Below are 25,581 nucleotides of genomic sequence, written 5' to 3'. Positions count from 1 at the left end.
ATTTCCGCATCTTCACACTCGTCGCAGAAAGTGAGAACGGTTGATCGCCAGTCAGTTTGCTTCACAAGCCAACCGACCGATGAGAAACAGTGTTTCTCCGTAGTGGTTGCTGGCGCTGATAACTGGTAAGTGTCCAAGTAACCACAGAGCTGAAGTCGTATTGCGTTCAAATATACGGTGTATATAAAGCTATATCATTATCTTTCATCAATACTTAAAGTTGATTTAAAGTGGAAAAGGGAAATTATGCGACCGAACTGATATTGCTAATGCCCATTTCCACTTTAAATCAACTTTAATTATACATGTGAAGTAATATTTTCTTCATATAACTCTACGATTAGTTGGGTAGTGTGGCCTTTCAATAGGGAATATCAATGATGAGTAAACATAATGACATATAATAAACAATTTTCATTCCAAATAACTTAGTAGATATTTTATAGTTCGAGGCATTGATTGCTACTCAAATGTTAATGACTATTCTTGTGTAACAATAATAGAGCATGTAGTAACATCTTTGGATTGGAGCTTTGTTTTGAAATAAACGCTACAAATACTGTTACGCACAAAGAGAGGAATGCATACTTAGAAGTCAACAGGTATGGAACGAGTTCAGATGATTATTTGGAAATCACTTGTTTACAATATAAAAGGTTACCCAGACGGATCCGGTCGTGTTCGGTTCTGCCGCCCAGCATGTACTTTGTTTTTGATGCATTCACCACCAGTCCGACCTTCCCAAGTAACACAACTTGTTGCATAATAGTTATAAATTCTCTAATAATACTTATTCAGTAGTAATTTTTGTGTTATATCGACTTAAAACCGAGCACCTATATAATCAAAACAGCGCAAAAAATGGCGGCTTATAAAACATCTTACAAGTCATATAAGATGTATTTTAATACATTTATAGTACTAAAAATGTTGTCTGCGGTTCATTATTAGTTACAATTTAGTTGCTTGTCATCAAATAAAACTTGCAATAATCTTTAAATATACAACCCCAATTGTTGATTGAAATTAAGCTGCTTTCAAGTAATATAACTTTCAGACGACATTTATATTTCATACCATATACATTAGCAGTTTTCCTGATACTTGATAATGATATAACTTGCAGAAAACATTTATATAACAAACACATAAGTGAATTAATGCAGAAGCAGATAAACTGACAGAAAACAAAATTGAACAAATTCATTTTTTTTACCTGTGTAAAAAAAAAACAAACAGATGACTTTCCCTGCTCGAAAAATTTTGTCTTGTGATGGATTAGATTACATTTCATAAACTATTCAGATAACAAATTCTGAAATAGATTTTACTCACTGGAGGTAGTGATGTTTTATGTGCGCTTCAAGATTTATGGTGAAACATTTATTTTTACTTCTCCATAAATCAAGCGTCACTCAGTTGAATTTAAAATGCAACATGAATCTACCAAATAATAACGCTTAATGAAGAAATATTTCAAAACCACGCGAAAAAGCAATATGGCAGCTTGCTACAACTCACAGTGCTGTTCAATTTTTTTGGAACAATTTCAATAAAAATTTTGATTGAACCTCCGATTTGAATTATCATGATTTTTATGCCATTTAAATGATGTAAATATTATGATATTACCCAAACTGAAATATGTAATATTGTTTTTAAGAACAATTGGTAAATCGGGGAAAATAAGAATTTGAATTTATTTTAAATTTTTATCCACGCAATAACTTGTATGCATAAACATTACCGGCACTGTAGTCTGCATGGTAATTCGTATTCGCAACACCAAATAGAACAAACACTTGTTGATAGGTTTCAGATTACGTTTATAACACGTCTTGGTAGCATTTATTCAACATATGCACTCAAACGTTCCTTTGTTTGTTTTATTGCATTCATTAAAACACTAAAATAACTATATTATAACTTATTCTCCAGTAAGGCAAACTGTGCCAAATGTCAAAATGTTGTTGTCATTTGTTTTTGTTTTGCTTATGGCCCTTGGAATTTCAGGAATACATTGCGCAATTGTCGACAATTTACCCGCTCTACGCGTCCGATACAATCCATTATTAGACGGATTCCGCGAGTGTTTACTTAAATCCATGCGGAAAAAATAACGTGCAGATCACATCCGCTGGCGGAATATTTTGCACAGCCAACAGCTTTTCTCAGTGCTAGCAGTCGTAAAGGGGAATAAAGAATCACACCAGCAAGCTGGGAAATGAGAAATCTGTACGCTGGAGGTACGCTGTAGTTTGAAGATCAAGGAATTTCGAAAGTTTATTCTGGTGCATCGCCGAATACGTTCGGTCTACCGTTTTGTCCTTGCGGGTGGAGCGTGATGCTTAGCACACCCGATATAATGAATGTGGAAGATATCTGGAATTGATATTTATTGCAAAATTTTGTGCAACTATGTCGGCTTTGTGCAACTATGAATAGCATGTCGGACTGGAATATTTGTGAGATGATTGATTGTTTAATAATCTCATTGTCAATAATATGTACTTTAAAACAAAAATAAAAAATAAAAAGTAAGTAGTGCGTCTAAAAATAATATAAACACCGGTAGCTTTCACGATAACCTTGTGTTATGATGGTGTATTAATGTTATTTAATTGTATTATCAGTGCATTTAATGCATAATAATACCGGTGGAAGCCATATCAAGAAGAGAAAATACCTGTGAAAGGAAAAAACTGTATTCTTGTTGATCGTTATCGGTCAACACAACTAGAGCTTGATAATAACTAAAGATGTTCAGTAAAACGCATATATAACACTTATAAAACATATTTTGAAATTTTAATTTTTGAAGATGTTTTCTGTGTTACTTGGGTGGCGATAATGTCCATGTCGTCCGCAGAGCACACAAATTGACCGGATTTTGTGAAAATCGTTCCCCGGCTGTTGAGCTCGACTCGTCGCATCACACCTTCCAGAGCGATGTTGAAGAGTAGGTCTGAGAGTCCGCCACCTTGTCGCAGTTCCCGGCGAGATTCGAATGAATTGGATAGTTCACCCGAAACGCTTACGCAGTTTTGCATACCGTCCATCGTTGCTTTAATCAGTCTAGACAGCTTCCCAGGAAAGCCGTTTTCGTCCATGAATTTCCATAACTTCGTGCAGTCGATACTGTCGTACGGCGCCTTGAAGTTGATGAACAAGTGGTGCAGTTTGACCTGGTATTCGCGGCATTTCTGGAGGATTTGCCGCGCGATGAAGATCTGGTCCGTTGTCGAGCGGCCATATCGACGAGACCGGCTTCATAACTTTCACAAACTCAACTCAAGGCGAAGGAAGATGATTTGGGATAGCAGTTTGTAGGCGGCATTCAGAATTGTGAACGCTCGGAAGTTCTCACCCTTCAACTTGTCACCTTTCTTATAGATGGGATCCCCGGTAGCTATTCGGTCTCCCAGATCCAGACTCTTAGCAGGTGGATAACTTTTCCGGGCCCATCTTTATGAGTTCTGCTCCGATACCATCCTTATCAGCTGACTTGTTGTTGTTCTTGAGCTGTTGGATAACAACGATAACTATGGCGCACCATTCAGCTGATCGCCATAGTGCTGCTTCCACCTTTCGATCACCTCACGTCCGTCCATCAAGCTGCTCCCTTCCTTGTCCATTTCGACTCGCGGCACGAAGCTTTTGAGGGATGCGTTGAGCTTCTGGTAGAACTTTCGTGTTTTTTGCGAACTACACAATAGCTCCATTTGTTCTTCTAGGCGATGCTTTTCCCCCCGGAAGAGGTGGATCTGCTGTTTCCGCGTTCCATACATAGATATCACGGGATGTTAGTGAGAAAAGAATGGCCATACAAAACGTTTGGTCAACGTTTAGGCTCTGAAGTTTCAGAACGATATACAGGAACAATCTCACTAAACCCGGTGAATTCAAACACATCGTCTCTTTCCGATATAACGTACAGCGGCATCCAAACATATAGTTAGGTTTATCTCGATTTCAAGTACATAAATACATGTTAATTGTTTTCTATTAATATTAATCGTAGAATAAAGCGTTAACTGAGGTTGAAAAGTCATACAAACACTGCATCTGATTTCATCGTTTGAAATAAACATGGGAGAGTATTATCAAAACTGACGCATCTTATTGACAACAACGGGACGTTCCACATTCACCAGTATATAGGGTGCGTGTACCAATTATGGCACTACCTAAGGAAAGCTATTTGTACAAAAATTACGAGAAGACCAACGAATGTCATCAATAAGTTAAAAGACAGCTAATTTTCAGTACTTTACAGGAAAAATATAGAAACGGAGCCAAAACTACTTTTATTATTGATTACAGCGTGTGCCAATGATAGGAACCCTGTACCAGTTATGGTTACATTTTTTAATTTCGGTTCCTTTTCGCACTATTTGCATGCATTCCTTATGGGGTTAGCCATAACTGGTACACTATGGCGAAAAAGGGTGCAAGGAAGCCGAAATTTTAAGGAAAATGATTTATTTCTACCATGATTTGAGGAAAATGTGAAGTTTAAATGGGTGCGACTGCCTTTTGTGAACGTGATCTGTTGTTCACACAATTTTTCTTGTTGATTTACATCGTTAAAGGGTGGAAATAACCTATGGCGAATAATTGGTACTATAGCCATAATTGGTACACTTACCCTACCTATTATTATTCCTCTATCAGTTCTTACATTACGCATTTGTATTTTGCCAGCAATATTTCTACCACTGCCACATCATCCTTCAGTTAATCATTCCAACTCGTTGGATTGTCCAGTCAGTGCAGCGGACACTGAATAACGACGATACACTAGTAGTAACAGTACTTATCATAAGAACGTACTCGTAAAAAAATGTTGTGACATTAGCCAACCATATAAGGATTAGACTAGAATGACTCAAAATCATATTGATCTACATACAAGGACATCAATTGTTGCATAGTTTCTATCAGAGGACCAAAGCATATATTTTGCCTGGGTGTACCGCTCCTTCATAGGTTCTTTAAATTTCGAGGAAGATATTTTTTTTTGAGATTATTGTTTATTGCTGTAAATTTGGTACCTTTTATGCAATACATTATGACCAGTAGTGTACCATCAATTGGCTCAATTGGTTATTGCAAATTTGTCTCCATTTCTCCGCACCCATACACAACACACCCATACACGTATGATCCACTATGAGCTTCGTTATATCTTTTATCGCCAAAGTGCTTATTCATGATGGACTCAAAGTAACCTAAACAGGCTTAAAAATAAAATGATGCGATTGTTTGTCTGCGCATCCCCGAGGTAGGTGCTCTACCCGACTCACTGCACTGCGTTTCATCCAGTGTCCGTCGGACGGGTTCGTGTTTAACTGATAAGAAATTATTCACTTTCTACCTAACTGTTGCGTTCTTCCATTTAAACCCTGATAACGCTTTCACCGCATATCGGATGGTCCTGTTTGCTCGTGGTTTTAGATAAAAACGACAAGCGATGATGCAGGGGTTTAGTCATTCTCGAGGCGACGACATGGGGGAATGCCATAAACCGGACAATTGCTGCTCACGGTCACAGCCGGAACCGCACCGCATCACTCATCCTAAACTTTCTTCCGTCTCACTAATTAAAGCACGCAAATGAGTGCATTTGTCGATCCTTCAACCCAAATTATGACTGACTGCCAAGTTCCGTGGTCAACGTACTCCCGGTCCGGATAGCGACATAGTCAATGGCATCCACCGACCTGCTGTGCAATCTTAATTAATTTTGCCTCTAGACTCCCAGTTATTGAATCGTAAAAATAAATCATCCAACTACTAACGAGTCGTTCCCGATCGTCACAGGACCGATATCGCTCGCCACATGTCAAAACCTAATCAAACTAGCAGCTCAGCACTGGCCGGCCAGAAACAGTTCACGCAGTTCAGTTCCTATACTTTGCTGATGTAATCAGTTTGAATCAATTCTTTTCTAACCAGCAATTAACTGGTACTGGCACATTGAGAGCAAGCTGCAAAATACGCGTAGGTCGGGTGTTGATCTCATCGCAAACGTACAGATGCTCGGTCAAATACGCAAACGACGGGCATATGTTTGTGATTTATGAGGCAAAATATTGCCATCGTCAGTTGTGCAAGGGCGGGGATTGGGTGCAGTTGGTTTTTGCTGTATGCCAGGCTTAACTTCAGGCATAAATATGTCGAATAAAACACATGTTTGTTGATCCCATAGATTGCCAAGCAAAACATCGATAGTTTCATGCAAGTTGGATTTTCCTGAAAGATGAACTACTTTTAACCCTCTAATACCCAAATTTTTGATTTTGATCTAAACATCATTTTTCGTCATCTAAAATCGATTTAAACATGTTTTGGAAGATAATTCTTTTTAATTCTCGATTTCGTTAATTTCAGTTTTTGATTTTTCTAATTTTTATTTTTGAACATCCCCACAGTTTTATATTTTTCCTGGAAGCCTATTTGGGGTACAGATTTTTTGAGATAAAAACATTTTGAGATTTTATGATTATTGTTGAAATATTTTTATTTTTATTTTTTTTCATAGAAAATTTTATTTCCCGTGTAATTTTAAGGAAAATAATTTTAGAGTGTATTCGATCCCCTTAAACTATAAAACTAGGATAGAATGATTTGGGAAAAATCTAAAATATGTTAATTGTAGCGATTCAATACAAAATAAACAATGACTTCTAGAAGGTGACTAAAACATCAATTTTTCAATGATTTAAAAAAAATATAAATACGTTTTAAAATACACCAAAAACCATTTTGAGATATACAAAACAGTCCTAAATATCAGCCAAAAATATAAAATTTTTGATTTTCTACGAAACAAAAATTACAAAAATGCTCAAACTATACCCCGTTTAAAGGCGGGGTTGGGTATTAGAGGGTTAATTGCTAGTTTACATATTTATGGAAAAAATTGATGAAAACTTTTTACGTACAAATGAAACGATAGAAGACAGACACGAAACCAACGACCCGATGAGGGCGCATGGTCATTTTATTATGCTAAGTAGCCTCCCATCATTATATTATGGCTGCAATGTAATGAGTCTCGTCTCGTCATTATTGAATAAATAAATTAAAATTAAATTGAAGCAACATCAGTTTATTTTAGCCAACGGGATTCACCCTAACCATCGGAAAATGCTATCTTCTATATATATAAAAATGAGTTTGAAGTCCCTTTGAGGCAACAAAACTCACGAATGGCTGATCCGATCAGGATGACGGTTTGATTCGTATTCATGGTGGCTGTGTTTATAAGTAAAAAAAAATATAAAAATTAACTAGAAAAGTTAAAAAAAATGGTAAAGTAATAATTTTTTTCTTGACCTGGGAAGAAAATCAACACAATTGAAATGAAACCAATCTAGAGTGCCGTACTGCAGTGACTCTAACAACTGTCAAACTCCCACAACTTGGCAAGACAAAGTTTGCCGGGACAGCTAGTACCTACATAATAGTTATTTATGCAGCAAGTTGCAAAATGATGATTTTTTCAGCACGAGTCGTACATTTATCCAAAGAAAAAGTGTGTGTGCCGGTAAGTAGTACTTTTCGGCACACTTGCATTAATGGTGAAAAGTAGGCCATTTCAGCATAATTCAGCCAATTGAAAAGTTAAACTATTCGCAACGTAATTGCCAAAAATAAGTTTTAGAGAACTTGTACATACATCATTGACTATTTCTTCTGTGGCAATTGACAATGTTTGTATTCGCATATCGATAGATACGACGATACTATATGCGCAAGGAAGTCAAGAAAATTTGTATTACCAGACCCAGATATTACTGACTATACGCGTACACTCAGTAGCAAAAAAAAAAAAGCCGAGCTGATTTTTTCTCTTAAAATGTTCAATCCGCTGCAACTTTGACAATTATCAATATTTTTGGCTGAAAATTTTACCACTTCATCATCAATATATCGATAATGTATGGACAAAATTTCAAATTGATAGAAATTATATAGGGTGACAATGGGTATTATCGGCAGGTTTGTTCTCTTCGTCATGGGGGGGTTTTTGTCAGCCAAATTGCCTGAAACTTGGCCATATAATTCAGCTTAGTTGGGAAGGATTTGAGACCAACTCTGAGTTCAATAGGTTTCAAAAACCCCCAAAGACGAAGAGAGCAAAACGGCCGAGAATAGGTAATTTCCCCTATTTTGAGTTATAACAACTTACATGAAAAAATCCATTTTTGGACATGCCTTTTTCAAAAATCCGTATTTCAGTGAAAAATTGAAGTAGCTTCTTAAAAATTTCACTGCAGCGTCAGTAAATTTAGGAAATGTTGTAGTCAAAATTTGAAATGTCCATCCAGCGGTTTGGCCCATAGAAATCGTCAAATTTGAAGTACCACCACGCTGAAACACCGGTGAAGAAAAAAAGCCGAGGTCAATTCGTTCCATTAATGTTTTGATCTAAGTTTTAATAAACAATCTATATTATATGACATATTTTTATTAATTTTCGTTTGGTCTGCTAGTTGTTTATGAAATTCTACACGTAACATATAGTGCGTTACGCGTTACACGTAATGCGTTACAAACATACGTTTATTAGTGAATATACAAGTAGTTTGAATAATTTACAAATTTTGGCTACTGTTAAAACCTTATCATAAGCAAACAAGTGATGTTACATGCCTTTCTATATCATACTTTGTGGTTCTCAATTATACCCCACAACTTGTTCACTTATAATATTTTTTTACAGTTGCCAAAATTTGTAAATTATACAAACTACTTGTATATGTATTCACTTTGTAACGCATTAGTAACGCATTACGTGTAACGCGTAACGCACTATATGTTACGTGTAGAATGTCATAAACAACTAGCAGACCAAACGAAAATTAATAAAAAATATGTCATATAATAAAGATTGTTTATTAAAACTTAGATCAAAACATTAATGGAACGAATTGACCTCGGCTTTTCTTTTGCACCGGTGTTTCAGCGTGGTCAATATGAAGTGAAAACTGTAGGCACCCACAGTGGTACTTCAACTTTGACGATTTCTGTGGGCCAAACCGCTGGATGGAAACATTTCAAATTTTGACCACAACATTCCCTACATTTACTGACGCTCCAGTGAAATATTTATGAAGCTACTTAAATTTTTCACTGAAATACGAATTTTTGAAAAAGGTATGTCCAAAAACGGATTTTTTCATGTAAGTTGTTATAACTCAAAATATATAATTTCTATCAATTTGAAATTTTGTCCATACATTATCGATATATTGATGATGAAGTGGTAAAATTTTCAGCCAAAAATATTGATAATTGTCAAAGTTGCAGCGGATTGAACATGACGCATTTTAAGAGAAAAAATCAGCTCGGCTTTTTTTTGCTACTGAGTGTATTTAACGGTTTTTATATATTTGAGCCCAGGGGTGGTTAAGGCTATGGATCGCCAATCCGGAGACGGCGGGTTCGATTCCCGTTCCGGTCCGGAAAATTTTCTCGATTCCCTGGGCATATGTAGTGTATCATTGTGCTTGCCTCACAATATACAAATTCATGCAATGGCAGGCAAAGAAAGCCCTTCAATTAATAACTGTGGAAATACTAAAAAACATTAAGTTGAGGCGAGGCAGGCCAAGTCCCAGTGGGGACGTAGAGCCACAAAGAACAAGAAGAAGAAGAAGAAGAAGAAGCAGCAGAAGCAGAAGCAGAAGAAGATATATTGGAGCCCACGAGATTCATGTAAAAGCATGAACATGAGTTTAATTTAAGAATAGATCGCATTTTGAGGCGCAAGTCAGTGCGGATCAAAGTGATATGCGGAAATTTTGTGAAACTGGAAATGACGTGAGAAAAAAAAACAAAGTCGCTGACAGATAAAACTAAGGTATACAGCTAATCGCGTTCAGTATTTTTTACCGAAATCTCAACCGCTGAGCGTTAGGTTTTTGACGAAATTCAGTAAAAAAATACGAAATTTCGGTAAAATGCTATCGTTTGTCTGTCAAATTCTAACGAAGTTCGATAAAAGTTGCTAACTCTACCGAATATTTCCTGTAAAACGAACTTAACGGTTGAGATTTTGGTAAAACATTACAGAAGTCGATGATTTTTTCTAAGTGTGTAGGTAGAGAGAGCACTTTGAGACTTATTTGATTGGCGAGAACGTTAGCATGCCAACGAACAGATTAACTCATATCCTACAAGTGTCCTTTTTATAGGTCAGTAAGTATGTACTTTTACCTTACCGGTCAGACTAAGGCCTGAGTGTCCTCTGTTGTACCTAGGAAACGTCTCCATTCTACTCGGTCCATGGCTGTGCGTCTCCAGTTCTACACTCTGCGAAAGGTCCGCAAATAGTCCTCCACTCGATAGACCCACCTAGCTCGCGACACACCACGTCTTCTTGCACCGATCGGATGGCTCTCGAGAACCGTTTTAATCGGGTTGCTATCCGACATCCTGATGACGTGACCCGCCCATGTTTCGTGCCCATAGAGGACTACCGGTCTAATCAGCGTTTTGTAGATAGTTAACTTCGTGTGACGCCGAACTTTGTTGAATCGTAGAGCTTTTCGGAGTCGGAGTTAGCTCGTTTTCCTGTCACAATGCGTCTCTGAATTTTGTCACCAGTGAGCCTAAGAACACGAATTCTTCAACCGCCTCGATTTCATCACCGTCAATAGAAATTTGGGGTGGCGGGCACGGTAATTCCTCCCTTGAGCCCTATTCCATCATGTACTTTGTCTTCGACACATTAATGACTAATCGGATTTGCCTGGCTTCATTCTGTCGTGTCGTCGGATGAACGTTTCCGCCATCGTCTCAAATTTGCGAGCTATAATATAAATATCATCAGCGAAAGCAAGCAGCTGAACGGACCTCATGAAAATCGTTTCACTCGTGTTTATTCCCGCTCTCCTTATTGAACCCCCAAAAGCAATGTTGAACAGCAAGCACGAAAGACCATTCACCTTGCCGTAATCCTCAGCGAGATTCGAAGGGACTCGAGAGTGTCCCTGATACTCGAACTACGCACATCACACGATCCATCGTCGCCTTGATCAATCGTATCAGTTTATTCGGGAATCCATATTCGTGCATAATCTGCCATAGCTGCTCTCGATCGATTGTATCATACGCCGATTGGAAATCTATGACAAATGATGTGTGGGCACGTTGTATTCACGGCATTTCTGCAACACCTGGCAGATGGCGAACATCTGATTCGTTGTAGCGCGTTCACCCATAAATCCAGCCTGATATTTCCCCACGAACTCTCTTGCAATCGGTGGTATAAAATTTGAGAGAGTATCTTGTGGGCATCGCTCAGCAGTGTGATCGCGCGATAGTTTCCGCAATCCAACTTGTCGCTCTTTTTGTAGATGGGACACAGGATACCTTCCATCCATACCTCCGGTAATACTTCCTCCTCCCAAATCTTGGTGATGACCCAGTGTAGTGCTTCTCCACAGTACATATTTTAGAAGTTCGCTTGGCAGTTGATCTGCTCCAGCAGCGGCTTCGCTGTTTATCAATCGGCCAACCTTCCTCTCAATCTCTTGGAGATTAGGGACTGTCCTGTGCACGTATTCCTAGATCTGTTACTACGCCACCTTCGATGCTTGCAACGTCGCCATTGAGGTGCTTATCGACCGTTAAGCCGGCACCTCCAGACTTCCTCACGCTAGCTCGTGAGAAGATTCCCGTGATTAACTCGGCACATGTTGGGAATTCTGGGAATCTTGCCGAGATACCTTTAGAGATTTATTCCTTCATTGATTCCTACCCGGAACACTTTCAGGGACTTCTCCGAGGATTCCTTCTCAGATTATTCCGAATCCCTGATATAATCTCTACTCGAGATTTAGGGAATTTCCAGGGATTTCTTCATTGATTTATCGCGTAAGTTATTCAGGGACTCATTCCGAGATTCCTTCAGAGATTCTTCCCGAGATTGTGTTAGAGATTCCTGTTTTAGAAATCCTACGGATTTTTTCGGGCATTTCATTAGGGATACGTAGACTGTTTCAGGGATTCGGAACTCCTATAAGACTTTTCAGGATCATTCAGGGTTTCTTTGAGGGATTTTTGCTGGGATTTCTTCAGGGATTCCTTTCTCCAGATTTTTTTCAGGGGTTCCTTCCGGGATAGGAATCTTTAAGGCATACAGAAATTTCTCTCGGATTTTTTAAGGGATTTTCCAAGAGATCCCATCAGGGATTACTCCAAGATTCCTACAGGGTCTAGGATTCTTCTAGGGGTTTTGCGTTTGCCAGAATTCATCCATTGATTCATTTGGGGATTCCTGAAGGATACTTTCATGGATTCCTCACAGTATTCTTCCAGGATTCGTCCAGGGATTATTTACTGAATTTCTTCAGAGATTTCTCCTGGAATTCTAAAGGGATTCTTCCTAAGATTTCTACCGAGATTATTCCTGAGACTGGATTCCTCCAAATAACTGTCACGCATTACTTCATTCTTAGAGGGCAATATGAGTCTCCGATAATGTAACAAACCATATATTAGTTAGTTATAAGAAAATAGGCTAGGGCAAAGTAATGTCAAAAATTGATAGATTAATCCAACGCCATGTATGGGTTTCTCTCTTCCAAAAAGTTCTTGGAGCGATCGGAAATCGAATGCAGACACTCTCATCATGATCTTTACTGAATAAAAAAAGTTTAAATTTACAGTGAGCAAAAGTGGGAGAGTAAGGGAAGATAAGAAATATAGGGTGTCCCAGAAAGTATGGGCACAACTTTGTATAGCGAAAATACAATAATATTCTTAACAAACAACAATTTTTATATTTTTGTATTTTTATTCACAGTATTTTAATTGATTCCTGTAAAGAGTTTATACATTAAAAAGGGTTTTTTGTATGCAGAATGTTTAAAATGAAGAAACATCTTTTAAAACTTCTGCACAAACTACTTTTTTACGGTTTTGCCAAAGATCCAAATTCAAAACATTTTTTTCGATTTTTTTTTTCACATGATACATGTGAAAACATGTTTCCTTAGACGGTTGATTGAATTTTTTTATAAAAATATGTTTTGCCTGTGCGTACGGGTATTTCAGAATTTTGAGAATACTCAAAAATTCACCTTTTCTTTTTCTGGATGAGACATGCCCACAGACATTCGAGTTTTGAAACATGTTCTGACGAGAATAAAAATAATTCAATTTACACTTTATAAAGCTGAAGCATTTATTTTACTTATAGTGAAATAAAAATGTAATTTTCTGCATGTTGTTATATATATTTAGAAGCTTGTTTTCAACTATAAGAAAAACGTGTTTTCAAAAATATCGGTTTTGGTGTTTCAATCCATTTTTCAGGTCCAAAAGTATAAGTTTTCAATTCAAACAAAGGGTTTTATAATAGATACGTGTAGAATACACGGATATATTTTTTGAAATTTTTATCGAGCTTAATTTCATGCGTAGAAAACAATTAGTTAAGCGATGTTTTTGAAAAATATACCAATTTGTGCAGAAGTTTTAAAAGGTCTTTCAGGGGATGTTCTACCGCATTCAAACGAAGTGTGAAATGCAAGTTTTAATAATTGGCATTTGATGTTGATATATTAAGGCAGGATATGTGTGAAAATAAAGTTTGTTTATGCATCCATTCCCAAATGGCAGAGCTGCAAAGTTGTGCCCATACTTTCTGGGACACCCTATAGTTTTGAATCAGGTAGACGTTTCTGTAGTAAACTGCATTGTCATGAGACAGGCTATTTCCTGTTTTTTTAGTAGTCGTTATCTATTCAATATAGGTATCTATTTCATTCGCTTACAGTTATCCTGTATCAATATCGATATTTTCGTGATGCATGAGTTGAAATTATATGGCAAAATAACTGAACTAAAAACTTTTGTAGTATTGCCAGTTGTGAAGCTTTATAGATTCCGACGCAAATAAATGATTAGGCTCATTTTCAGCGTAGGTGTGTTATAAATGTTTGTTTACAATGCAAAACTATCACCAAATGTGTACCTAACAAGACAGCGTAAAATATTAGCCAGGACGCGGTCTGGTTTTACATCTGTCGGGCTACGCAACTAATTTTCGCGCAGGAGTCTAATGGGTAGTACGCTGATCGCAAGAAATTTCTTGGCCTATCTCGCTGCGTGGGAAATTCAGGCAAGGAATCGCTCAAGAAATAATCAAGCGTCGCTTTATTCCGAATCCTAGTACGGAGCTGAAACGAAAAGTGAAATCAAATGGGGCTTGCTGTGTTAAATTTCTTGACCATTTCGGTTATGGAAAAATAATGCACTGAACGAAAATTACTTGAGTGATTCCGTTTGAAGTGCATACCTCGCTTAAACAGGTGGAATCTCCACGATAATAACGTTTGATTGCTTTGACATTCATGCACATAACAGAAACACGTGTTTGATGAACAAATTGAGATTTGAATTATGAAAAAAAGCTCCGGTGGGAATCGAACCCACGACTCCCAATTCACTAGACGGGCGCTTCTTTCCTCCAAGCTAGACCAGACCATCTCCGTCCCCTATTTTCGAAAATTGTCGTGAGCTTCGAGCACTGTCTATCCGATGACTTATCGGTATGACAATTAGTGTTGTTATTCATTGAAAAGAAGTAACAAACTATGTGCGTCAGTGGAATTGAGTTCAGTTCTGTGCCTTCAGGGGACGGAGATGGTCAAGTGGCTCCGTAGCTTGGAGGAAAAAAGCGCCCGTCTAGCGAATTGGGAGTCGTGGGTTCAATTCCCACCGGAGCATGTGGATTTCCTTTGTTGTATGCATGAATGTCAAAGCAATCAAACCTAGAGTCCCTATAATTAGAGTCTGGCGGACTGTCACTTTCGACCGGAGCCAATCGAGCATGACGTCATAGTGTCCTCACCGATAAATGCTACACCATGACGTCATGCTCGATTGGCTCCGATCGAAAGTGACAGTCCGCCAGACTCTAACTAGACTGACTCTAATCAAACCATGTAATTTCCACTTGGTTTGGTTAGCCTAAGCAAAATCGAGAAATTTACGCTTTTGTAGTTATTTAATAATTACGATCAATATTCTACACCATAAAGCGCCTCAAAGTAAACAATTTCCTTTGAAACATCGAACGCCTTTGGCACGGGCCCGCACAATTGTACTGATCCCACTTTGGTTATTCAGAAATCTTGGGTTTGTCAACAAATTAGGTACCGTAAAATGGGGTAACTTTGATAGTTTTTCAGCGAATTTTCTCAATATTTTTACATGTAACAGTATTTCCCCGAGTTCTACATTTTTAAAACAAGTACTGGGGTATCAGTTATCAATTGCAATTAAAAGATTCGATAAACTGAAATATTTTGGATAACTTTTAGTTTTTCATCTAACCGAAAATCAGATTTTCATTTTGGGGTAACTTTGATAATGCCCTAAAAACACATCAAATCTCAAAAAACAATCACAGATTGAAATCTTAGGAGTATGAACATGATGAGAGAAGGATTGTGGAATATATTAGATAGATTTTTTATATCAAAACATTGATTTTTCACTAAATTCTTCATATAAAAATGAGTTTGTGGAGTATTGAGTGCAAAACACAATAAATTTAGCTATCAAAAATCATTAATTTTGTAATAATAATTGCTTAACGGTACATCAACATATGATTACATGCTATTCATGGTTAGTTTTCTTTTTTTGGGTAGTTTTAATGTTTTATTAACAAATTTTGAACAACACATATTTATCTACATGAAATTACAAGGGCATTGCATACTTTTAGGCGTTTATCAATGTATGGAGATTAATATCCCAATTTACGAAATTGCTTCCATTTCGTAAAAACACACTTCGTTAAGAGATTCAAGGCCAGATTTGGAATCTACTATGATGAATCTATCGAGAATAAAAGTCCATTCATTGAAAAAATAGTTTTAACGAAGTCATACAGCAGATTGTTTAAAGGGGTTGATAAATGACAAAAATATCAACAATTTTTATTTTTTGCCCAAAAAGTTGCATATAAACTAGATTTTAATGAAAATTCGTCTAAGATGAACTTTAATATCTATAGAATTGATTAACGTTTACCTTTTTCTTAACTTGTTGAAGGAATCATAGTTATAAGATAAATTACACAATGTTTGTCGCACTATCAAAGTTACCCGCATTATCAAAGATACCCCGTTTTACGGTACAACTTTTCTTCTCCGTTTTGCAGAACTACTCTTTTTCTATCGCATTTTTATCTCTGCACACCTGGATTGAACAAATATTTTTGAAAACACGACTGTTATATTTTTAGCTTTTGGAATGGTTTTTAACTTTTTGTTAAACTTATTATGATGTATTTTGCTAGCAATACTAATTGATTCTGAGGCTCAGAGATACAATAATAGATAATAGAAATTGATAACATCATAATTGTGCTGTTTCGTCCCGAAAGGGATATACAGTGGCGCTTTTGTTATGATGAGGTGAGTAGCGGGAAAGTTTGCGTCAATGATCGATTACGGAGAAACAACATTCTTCGAATCGACGCACACTTCCATGTCACGTATTCTGTGTAACAGATTGATACGGTCGTTGCACTAAGGGGATTCAGGTGGCCAAAAATCGAAAATTGACTTTTTTCAATTTGAGATTTAGGTTCGGTAGTTGCAAGTAGACCACTTGGACCAGTAAACCCTAGAATATGAGTTTGCTAATTCATATACTTATCGAGATATTTGCAGCAGAATGAGACCATTGGCATTTTTTGGTAAAATGATTGAATTGTTCATCTTCGCATATCTTCGGCTTAAATAGAAAATGTTGAACTTTTAAAGTAGTTTCTTAAAGTTTACTTATAAACCTTTCGAATGACATATCAAACTTAGAAAAGTTGATTGTAAAACTAATAAATGATGCCACTTCAAAATAAACAAATTTTCCCCATACAAACCGTTCCATACAAAAAAAGTTTCGCAAAGTTTCGCTTCGAGACTACTTCTGTGTCTTTCTTAAGGATCCCTGGGAGACATTGAAATCAAATTTGGCTGCTACTAGCTGCTATTCTGCAATTCCAATCAAGTTGTCGGTGATGATTGAGGTATTGCTATATAAAATCATCCTATTGGTAATTAACTATCCTGAGGAAACATTTGGTCGTCGTGACCGCTTTTCTCGGTAGATCAATCATAATGCAGTCTAAATCTGGTATTGAATCTCTTAGCGATGCGTGTTTTTACGAATTGGAATACATTTTGAAAATAAGAACAGAAATCCTTAAACGCCTAAAAGTATGCAATGCCCTTATAATTTTAGCTGTTTGAAGCTGTCTTGTTAAAACAACCTGTTCAATATGTTTTTCATATTTTTAAGGCATAAACCCTACGAATAGGAGCAAGACATTATGAAATTGACGCGAAAATATTTTTGGCCACGAGTTTGTATGGAGCCGCCCCATAGTGCGTTGGGGTATCAACTGTTTACTCTCTGACAAATCCAAGGTAAATTCCGAAAGCACGTCTTGCAGGCCCACCATCTGTTAATCAACTTCAAATAAGCGTAATAGCTTATGATAGAACATAGTTTTCCATCGAATCTGATTAGGTTGATTTGTACAACGCTGAATAAATCGAGGGCAAGTATTCGAGTTTTGGCCGATCTTTCGGCGTCGTAACCTTAGACAGAATGAAGCAGAGTAATGATTATTCGAATTTGTTGTTCAACAACAAGCAGTCAAAATGCAAGTGAACATTATCATTGTCATACGGTCGAACACGTTCCAAGGTTATGCGGACGATATCGATGTAATCGGAATTGACCGTCGAACCGTGGGAAAAGCGTTCGTGACTTTTACAAGAAAGACAGCAAGAATAGGTCTCACAATCAACATCAACAAGATGGAACACATGATCACCAGTAGACAGCGTGGATCCAATAGTGAGTGATGTTGAATGGTAAAAAAATAGAAATAGTGGATAAATTTGTGTACTTTACGAAGCTCGTAGCAGTTCTATAACCATCTGAAGTCCCGTAGTTTGCAGACTAAGACAAAATCACGCTGTGTAAGACATTGGACTTTCCAGTTGCTCTATACACCCTGAGTCTTGAACGTTGAAGGGAGTCGAAAATGTGTCTTTGAACGTAAGATGCTGTGAACACAATACTCGGCGGTAAGCGAGAAAATGGCAAGATTTTCTGGGGTGTTCTATAGAATGTAAAGTTAGCTTCAAAGCATTCCAGTGGGCTTCAAGGGCTTCAGTAGAGTTTAATGCAAGCCTACGAGGATTTCAAGAAAGTTTTCTGATGGGTTTTAACCTCGCGCGGTTGAGCACCTCCGTCAGCACCACGCTAATGCTGAATACAAAAGGCGTTGAACAAAATACCTTTTAGGTAATGTTCCTCAATGATGGTACCTAAATATAATTCACATAGATGGATTCTACCAGTGTATGTGATAACTGATAGTGTTCCACTATGATACCCTCAAGCCTCGAAGTAATGACCACCCTTAACCATAGGCGAAACTACTGGGGGTACCGGGGGTGCCAGGCCCTAGAATTTTAGTGCATTGCTGTGAGATATGGGGCGATGAATGATGAATCCTTCTTTAACCTTTAACACTTTTGGATTAAACCCCTGCTAATCATTCAAACGAAGCGCAGAATCAATACAAAACAATTTTAATAGGTGCATGGTAAGCTTGACGGTGAGGTCGTAGCGGGTGGTTCAACCTCCATCCCATAGGGATACTATACAACCAAGTATGGATGTTGAGAAATCTAATGGAACATTTGCTAGAAAAAACCAGATCACCTTTTTCCCAGAGGACCGACTTCACTGGATTGCTAAATATTTAAAACCCTTCCCACTCGAAATATAAAACAACACATTAATTTGGGTGCACTTTTCTCTTCCCCTCGTCACTAATGGATCTATCAAATTTTGATGACTCTAGCATGAGCTCTCGTACGAGTAGTATACGGGGCAGCTAGAATTTTATTGGCACTTCCGCATCGGCGTATCGCATTCAATATACTAGAACTAGAGTGACCGCCATGTAAGGAGCATAATAAGGGACTATAGACAATACATGATAGCAGCATATAAGCAGGCGTAGAAATTCATTTGGATATAAAATGTCAGTCAATGGTCTAAATTTAGTATGCACGGACGCTTGCCGGAAGGTGTCGGAAGGTATAAAAAGAAAGCATTTGCTTCATCAGATTACTACAATGGCGTAGTTGGTAGTAGAATGTATAAAATTTAACGTAAAAAAGGCTTCTGACGGACAAGGGCAGAAGGCCGTAGATAATTTAAATAGAAGTAGTCTCCGACGGACATGGGCGGAGATGAAAGTACAGGGTTTCTGATGGAAATAGGCAGTAAACCAAAACAAAACGTTTCTCTGATAGGCAAAGGCAGAGAACGGAAAAGATTTCTTGCACAAAAAAAAGGATAAAAAAATTGAGTGAAACAACAGCAGATTGAATCGATGCTATATAGGCATTCAAAAGAATCTCTGAATCTGTTGCTCTAAAGGAAAGCGTTGGAAGCTGTTGAGCTAAATAAAAAAAAGTTGACAGTTTTCACGAACGGTTTCCAATACCATCATTCAAATGTATTTACTACTCATAAGCTTTAACAAGTTGACATTCAATGTGCTGTGTAAAACATGAGATTGCTTTGATTGGTTTGCAAGTTGCTTTCTACTCATCAGTGCCATATGGGTGCAATATCTAAGAAACACGTTCTTTACGAATACTTCTGGTAGACAAGGATGACCGAGAAGTAGCACACAATTTTAAATATCATAAAATGTGAAACAGTATATAGGCACGAGTCTCAAACACAGTAACTTTAAATAATGGGAATGTTGAATTTTCAAGGAATATACACCCGAGCAAAGTCCAACAACAAAATTACAGCAAATCGAAAACATGATTTGTATTCAGCAACAAATTGATATCACATTTTGATATCATTATATCTTTACTTAATTTGATTTCAAATTTTGCTTTCGGTTTGCTGTCATTTTGAATTAATGTAAATATTTAGTGTTACGATAGTTTTTAAATCTTTTAGTAAACTATGTGAAGTTATTCTAGGGATATATCATTAGTGCAATTGTATTATTGCATTTAGAATTTGATATCAAACGAAAAACACTACATTTGACGATTTTTCATTTTTCTTGCGCTGATAACAAAAACAGTTATCAATTTGCTATCATCGATAGCAGGAATGATTTTCAATTTGCTGTCACAGGAATATTTTTCTGCTCTCATTTTTGATGTTTTAACCGTTAAAACGACCAAAACGACAACAACCTGAGTTATCAAAATTTGCAATATCACAACATCAAAATTAGTTTTCAATTTGCTATCAGACTTTGCTCGGGCAGGGTGTTGAACGCAAGCCAGAAGCATTCAATGAACTTATTAAGCTTGTAGAACGGGCAACGCAACGCCAGGGCAACGAAGAAAACATGAGAAGAGATGATCATGCAATTTGTTTTTGCTTTCCACTGATTGACTGGAACAATTCAAAATGAACATAGAGCTAAAAAAGTCTTTGATTAGCTTACTATTCTCAGTGTGCATTTTGAGAGTCCTAAGCTTTCAAAAGTCAATAATAACATCGGCCTTGTTCATACAGTTATCATGAAAGGGAAATGTTAGTGCAACATCTATTGTTACTAGAAACTTTGTATATCGTAACATCTACACAGTTGTTTTAATAAGTTGTTTCTGTTAGTGAGATAGAAAACAGTTATTTGATCTGAATTTCTCTTGGTAGGTGATGCCATTAATGCTTGCAATAATGTCAGTGGTTTCCAAATGATGTGACATTCTGAAGGAAAGGCGAATGAAGATCGAAAATTAAATAATGAGTTTTATATCATATAATTTATATAACTTAAATGATTTATACATTATATTACGGAAAACCACCTGTTTGATATCGGTAACTTGAAAGCAAGCAGGATGACGAAATGAAGAGTTCAAAACACGCATAAAAAACTTTAAAGTCGAGGACACATTTCCTATACAAAATATAAAATAATAAAACATCACGTTTACAGGACAAAACAAATGAAAAAAAAATGCTCACTGAGACTTCAAGCATTTTTTAAGGGTAGACATAACGGATAATGTAAGGAGCATAATAAGGGACTATAGACAATACATGATAGCAGCATATAAGCAGGCGTAGAAATTCATTTGGATATAAAATGTCAGTCAATGGTCTAAATTTGGTATGCACGGACGCTTGCCGGAAGGTGTCGGAAGGTATAAAAAGAAAGCATTTGCTTCATCAGATTACTACACGCCAGAAGCGCGATGATAGAGCGAAGATGGAATGATGATCCCATCGATGGAACTTGCACTCGTACCACTTGGCGTATATTAAGCCGACGATGCACAGTGGGACAAAATTTAAAGATATTGGCATGCTTGGTTTTTCCCTTGGAAGTCCATTCAAAGTTTGTCCTGCGATCCTTCACAATTATGCTGAAATAATTTGGCCATTTTCACCATATAAGCCCACTGTGACACCACGATGATCAAAGACCTAAAAATTAGAATTCTTCTAATCCCCACTATTGCATTCCATCCATTCAGAATGCAACGGATGATTCGTTCGTCTCACACACAAAAAAAACTTACCCGAATCCGAGTCCGAACGCCGACCGGCGGTTGGGCGTGCTGGCCGCCGCCCGATTGGGAGTATATTTGAAAATTCCGGACATGATGACGATCGCTACTCATTTGTTATGCCGACGTTTGTGCAACGGCCACCACTCGGGCACACGTGCGACGATGTGTGTAGCTATTATCAGACAACGATGATTCACCGCACCGCTCAGGTCACCAATCAAAACAAATCCCTTTTTCGTGTTCCGATGCTGGTGTTTCTTTTTTTTTGCTTATAACGCCACTGATCTAGTTGTTTTCATTCTATACGATGTTCTAATTCTTCAGCCTCTCACTCACTAGCCGAATACTCGGGATATTTTGACGCTGTTGGCACACGAAAGATCACGTTTTGTTTAGCTTTCACTAATTAGGTATCTGCCGGGATTCCCGCCCGTGCCTTCTTCTTTGGCACTAGTTTTCACAGGTTTTAATGGGGGTTGGAGCGAGTGTCTAGTACGCTGCTTGCTGCTGTAGAAATTTTTCGCCGAGTGGGCTGCTTCGATGGACGATGTGCAATAATAAATGATTCCCGAAATAGCACTCAACAGATTTCAAAACGACGAAATGCAAATGTGAGATATTCTCCCGTGTGTCCTTCATCGAGTAAGCCATGAAACTCTGCTACCTATAAATAAGCGATCAGCAAACTAGAGATTCCAGCTTCTACTGTCCAGTTTTCGACGAAAGCCCGATTGTTGTGAATGAAAATCTTCTCACATCACAATTGGCTGCCTCTGCCCGGCTCACTGTATAACACGTAAGTGAACGAATGGTGGTGGTGGGGTAATGGCAAGAAATTGAAAGAAAGCAGATGGATAGATTTGAATTTCCGAACCTAGGTAGGGGGAGTTCCAAGTCGACGATAGGGTAAAAACGTTGACGCCCTCGATGGTCTACTAAATTGCTGCAAACAGGTAAATGGTCGAACACAACGTTACTGTAACGGCCAGCGGCGGCGCTAAGAAAAACGAAAAGTTTCTACTGTTGGGTAGATATCTACTAATTAGCTGTTTGTTCAAGGAATCATTCATTCAGGCTCATTCTTTGAGTCGTGTGAGTCAACGGTTTCAGCAGCAAACTGCTTTGTTTTTGATTAACATTGCAGATCATTTTGATAAAAGTCGTTTTAAGGCGCCATTACACCACGATACTTCAGCCTATTGGAGGCAGTGTCCTAATTTCCTCCAACAGTGTATCTAGACCAACATGTGACGAAGCGGGTCCACTGATCGGGTAAGCCAAAATAGTGAGTCCCCGAAAAAGTAGCTGTAACAGAGTACGTCCCTTGTTCTAGCTGACCGAACAGTGTGTCACTCGAGAGGGAAGCTGTGTGTGTCCCTGAGTCCCTCTAAGGAACAAACTTTGCTACAGCCACCCTCTCGGGGGCTTGTTCTGGCTTACCCGTTCAGGCAGCTCATTTTGTTACAGCTCCCCCTTAGTGAGTCCCCTGAGAAGGTAGCTGTAACAAAGCAAGTCCCATGAGAGGGTAAGCCAGAATATTGAGTCCTCCCGAAAGGGTAGCAGTAACAAAGTGAGTCCCTGAGATGGACTACTCTTTCAGGGACTAACTATGTTACAGCTACCCTCTCGGGGGCTTGTTCTGGCTTATCCTCTCAGGGGACTCACTTTGTTACAGCTACCCTCAGTGAGTCCCCCGAGAGAGTAGCTGTAACAAAGTGAGTGTCTGAGATAGACTACCCTCTCAGGGACTAACTTTGTTACAGCGGCCCTATCGGGAGCTTGTTCTGGATTACCCTCTCAAGGAACTCACTTTGTTAGCTATAACAAAGCGATTCCCATGAGAGGGTAAGCCAAAATAGTGAGTCCCCCAAGAGGGTAGCTATAACAAAGCAAGTCGCATGAGAGAGTAAGCTAAACAGCGAGTCCCTCGAGAGTGAATTGTATCCAAGTGAATCCTCTGGGAGAAGAAGTCAGAACAGTGAGTCCCCTGAGAAGGTAGCTGTAACGAAGCGAGTCCCATGATGGTAAAGGTGCAACGGGACGCCGTGAAATGTTTCCTATCTTGCCTCTCTTTCTAACAATTTGCCTCGCGATTTTGAAGATGGTAATCTCGAGTTCTATCGCACTGCAGATGCTGAAAAACAATCAGCGTATGCACTGCAAGTTGTTCCAAAATATGAAGTAGAATCTGAGATTACCATCTTAGTAGCAACAGAGCAATGGCGGGTATTTCCCCGACCGTCCCGTTCGCCCTTAAGTAGACACCAAAATAAAAACAAAAAACAAAATGAAATTCCCTAATTTTTTGAAGCTTTTGCAGAGGGAATTTTGAAAATTATAAACTCAATTCAATTTATCGAGAATAAAACATGCGCATTTCCATTTTTTTACTTAATTGCAAGAAAAAGCTTCGAAATTCCCACTGTAATTTCTTTTAAAAAGGAAAAATACCTACACAACACTCAGCAATAAAAACATTCAGTAAATTCACAGACCATATGGCTGTTAAATTTCTTACACAGTTTTGAAACTGAACTTACATGGATACTGTATACAGTGCAGTGCCGTAGCTAAGAATTTAGGGGCCCGGTGCGGAACCAAATTGGTAGGGCGAAGAAAATCTATGGAAATTCTTTCGAAGAATCCTTCTGGAATTCCTCCTAAGAATTCTTCAAAATCCATCTAGTCTTGGAGCTTCCCCAAAGATTCCTTCAGGATTTTCTACTAGCATTCCTGTAGGAACTCTTCTAAAAGCACCTATTGCGATTTTTGAGAGGACTCTTTCAAAATTTTTTCGAGAAATCTTTTGAAAAGTCCTTATAAGCATCCATAGAGCATTTCAGTCAAGAATTTCATCAGAATATATTAATAATTCCTCCCGAGGTTCCTCCAAAAAAATCAATAAAAAAATTCTCTGAGGATCATGAAATCATGAAAAAATCAAATAATTTCTTCAGAAGTTTCGCATCCTTTGAGTGATTAATGCAAGGCTCAGATTTCATAAAGGATACCCATTGGGAATTCTTTAGAAATTACATCACGAAAGGATTTCTTACGGCGAAACTGGAAGCATTTCCTCATTTTTTTGGTTTTTGATTTTTTATTAAATAACGAAGCTATATTTTCAAAATCGGGTTTCGTACACATGTAGAGTATGGATCAAGTTATCTTCTGAATTTTTTGTGGTGGAAAACGTTTTCCATTTTTGCAGAAACCATTTTTTTTGCGAAATTTTGCTCAAAAATGGTTTCTGCAAAAACGAAAAACATATTCCGCCACAAAAAAAAATCCAAAGATACAGGGGATACACAAAATGATCGGGACAGGCAAAATTTTTACTTTTCAAAAAATGTTCAACTAGCTGCATCTTTTCGAAATGTGCATCAAATATTCTCAAATTTTCACTGTAAGTTCATCAACTATAGTTGTGTATCGGTGGACAAAATTTGGAAAAGATCGGGCTATTCTGCACGAAGTTATAAAGATTCTAAAAGAAGGTATTATTATCCGATAGCCAATTTTGAGCTGTTATATCTCCGTTTTTCTGTTTTCTGTTATATTTCTGTTTCTGTTATATAACGTTTTTCAGAGCTCATTATATAAGTCTTAAATGGTCAAAATTTCATTGCATTCGGTCCATTGAATCCGGAGATATAACAGCTAAAAATTGGCTATCGGATAATAATACATTTTTTTTAGAATCTTTATAACTTCGTTCAGAATAGCCCGATCTTTTCCAAATTTTGTCCACTGATACACAACTAGTTGATGAACTTACAGTGAATATTTGAGAATATTTGATACACTTCTCGAAAAGTTACAGCTAGTTGAACATTTTTGGAAAAGTAAAAATTTTGCCTGTCCCGATCATTTTGTCTATCCCCTGTACCTTGATCCATACTCTACATGTGTACGAAAACCGATTTTGAAAATATTGCGTCGTTATTTAATAAAAAAATCA

The 25,581-nt window shown here is 37.7% G+C and overlaps 1 protein-coding gene across 16 annotated transcripts in view; it reads right to left on the bottom strand.

Moving 5' to 3' along the window:
* The window catches only part of LOC134284228 (centrosomin-like), a 139,198-nt gene that overhangs the window by 42,433 nt on the left and 71,184 nt on the right, over positions 1-25,581 (bottom strand). For 7 of the 16 annotated variants that reach the window (XM_062842894.1, XM_062842893.1, XM_062842897.1 and 4 more), the window contains one exon: positions 21,630-22,127. The exons of 5 other annotated variants lie outside the window; for them this stretch is intronic. In XM_062842894.1, the coding sequence (XP_062698878.1) occupies positions 21,630-21,712 (83 nt within the window). In that variant the 5' untranslated portion in view covers positions 21,713-22,127. The remainder of the gene's footprint in view (positions 1-21,629; positions 22,128-25,581) is intronic. 4 more of the 16 variants (XM_062842898.1, XM_062842896.1, XM_062842901.1 and 1 more) reach the window with 2 other exon arrangements.

This window comes from Aedes albopictus, chromosome 3 (genome assembly GCF_035046485.1).
Source record: "Aedes albopictus strain Foshan chromosome 3, AalbF5, whole genome shotgun sequence".
NCBI lineage: Eukaryota > Metazoa > Arthropoda > Insecta > Diptera > Culicidae > Aedes > Aedes albopictus.
This window is presented reverse-complemented; position numbering and strand designations above follow the sequence as displayed.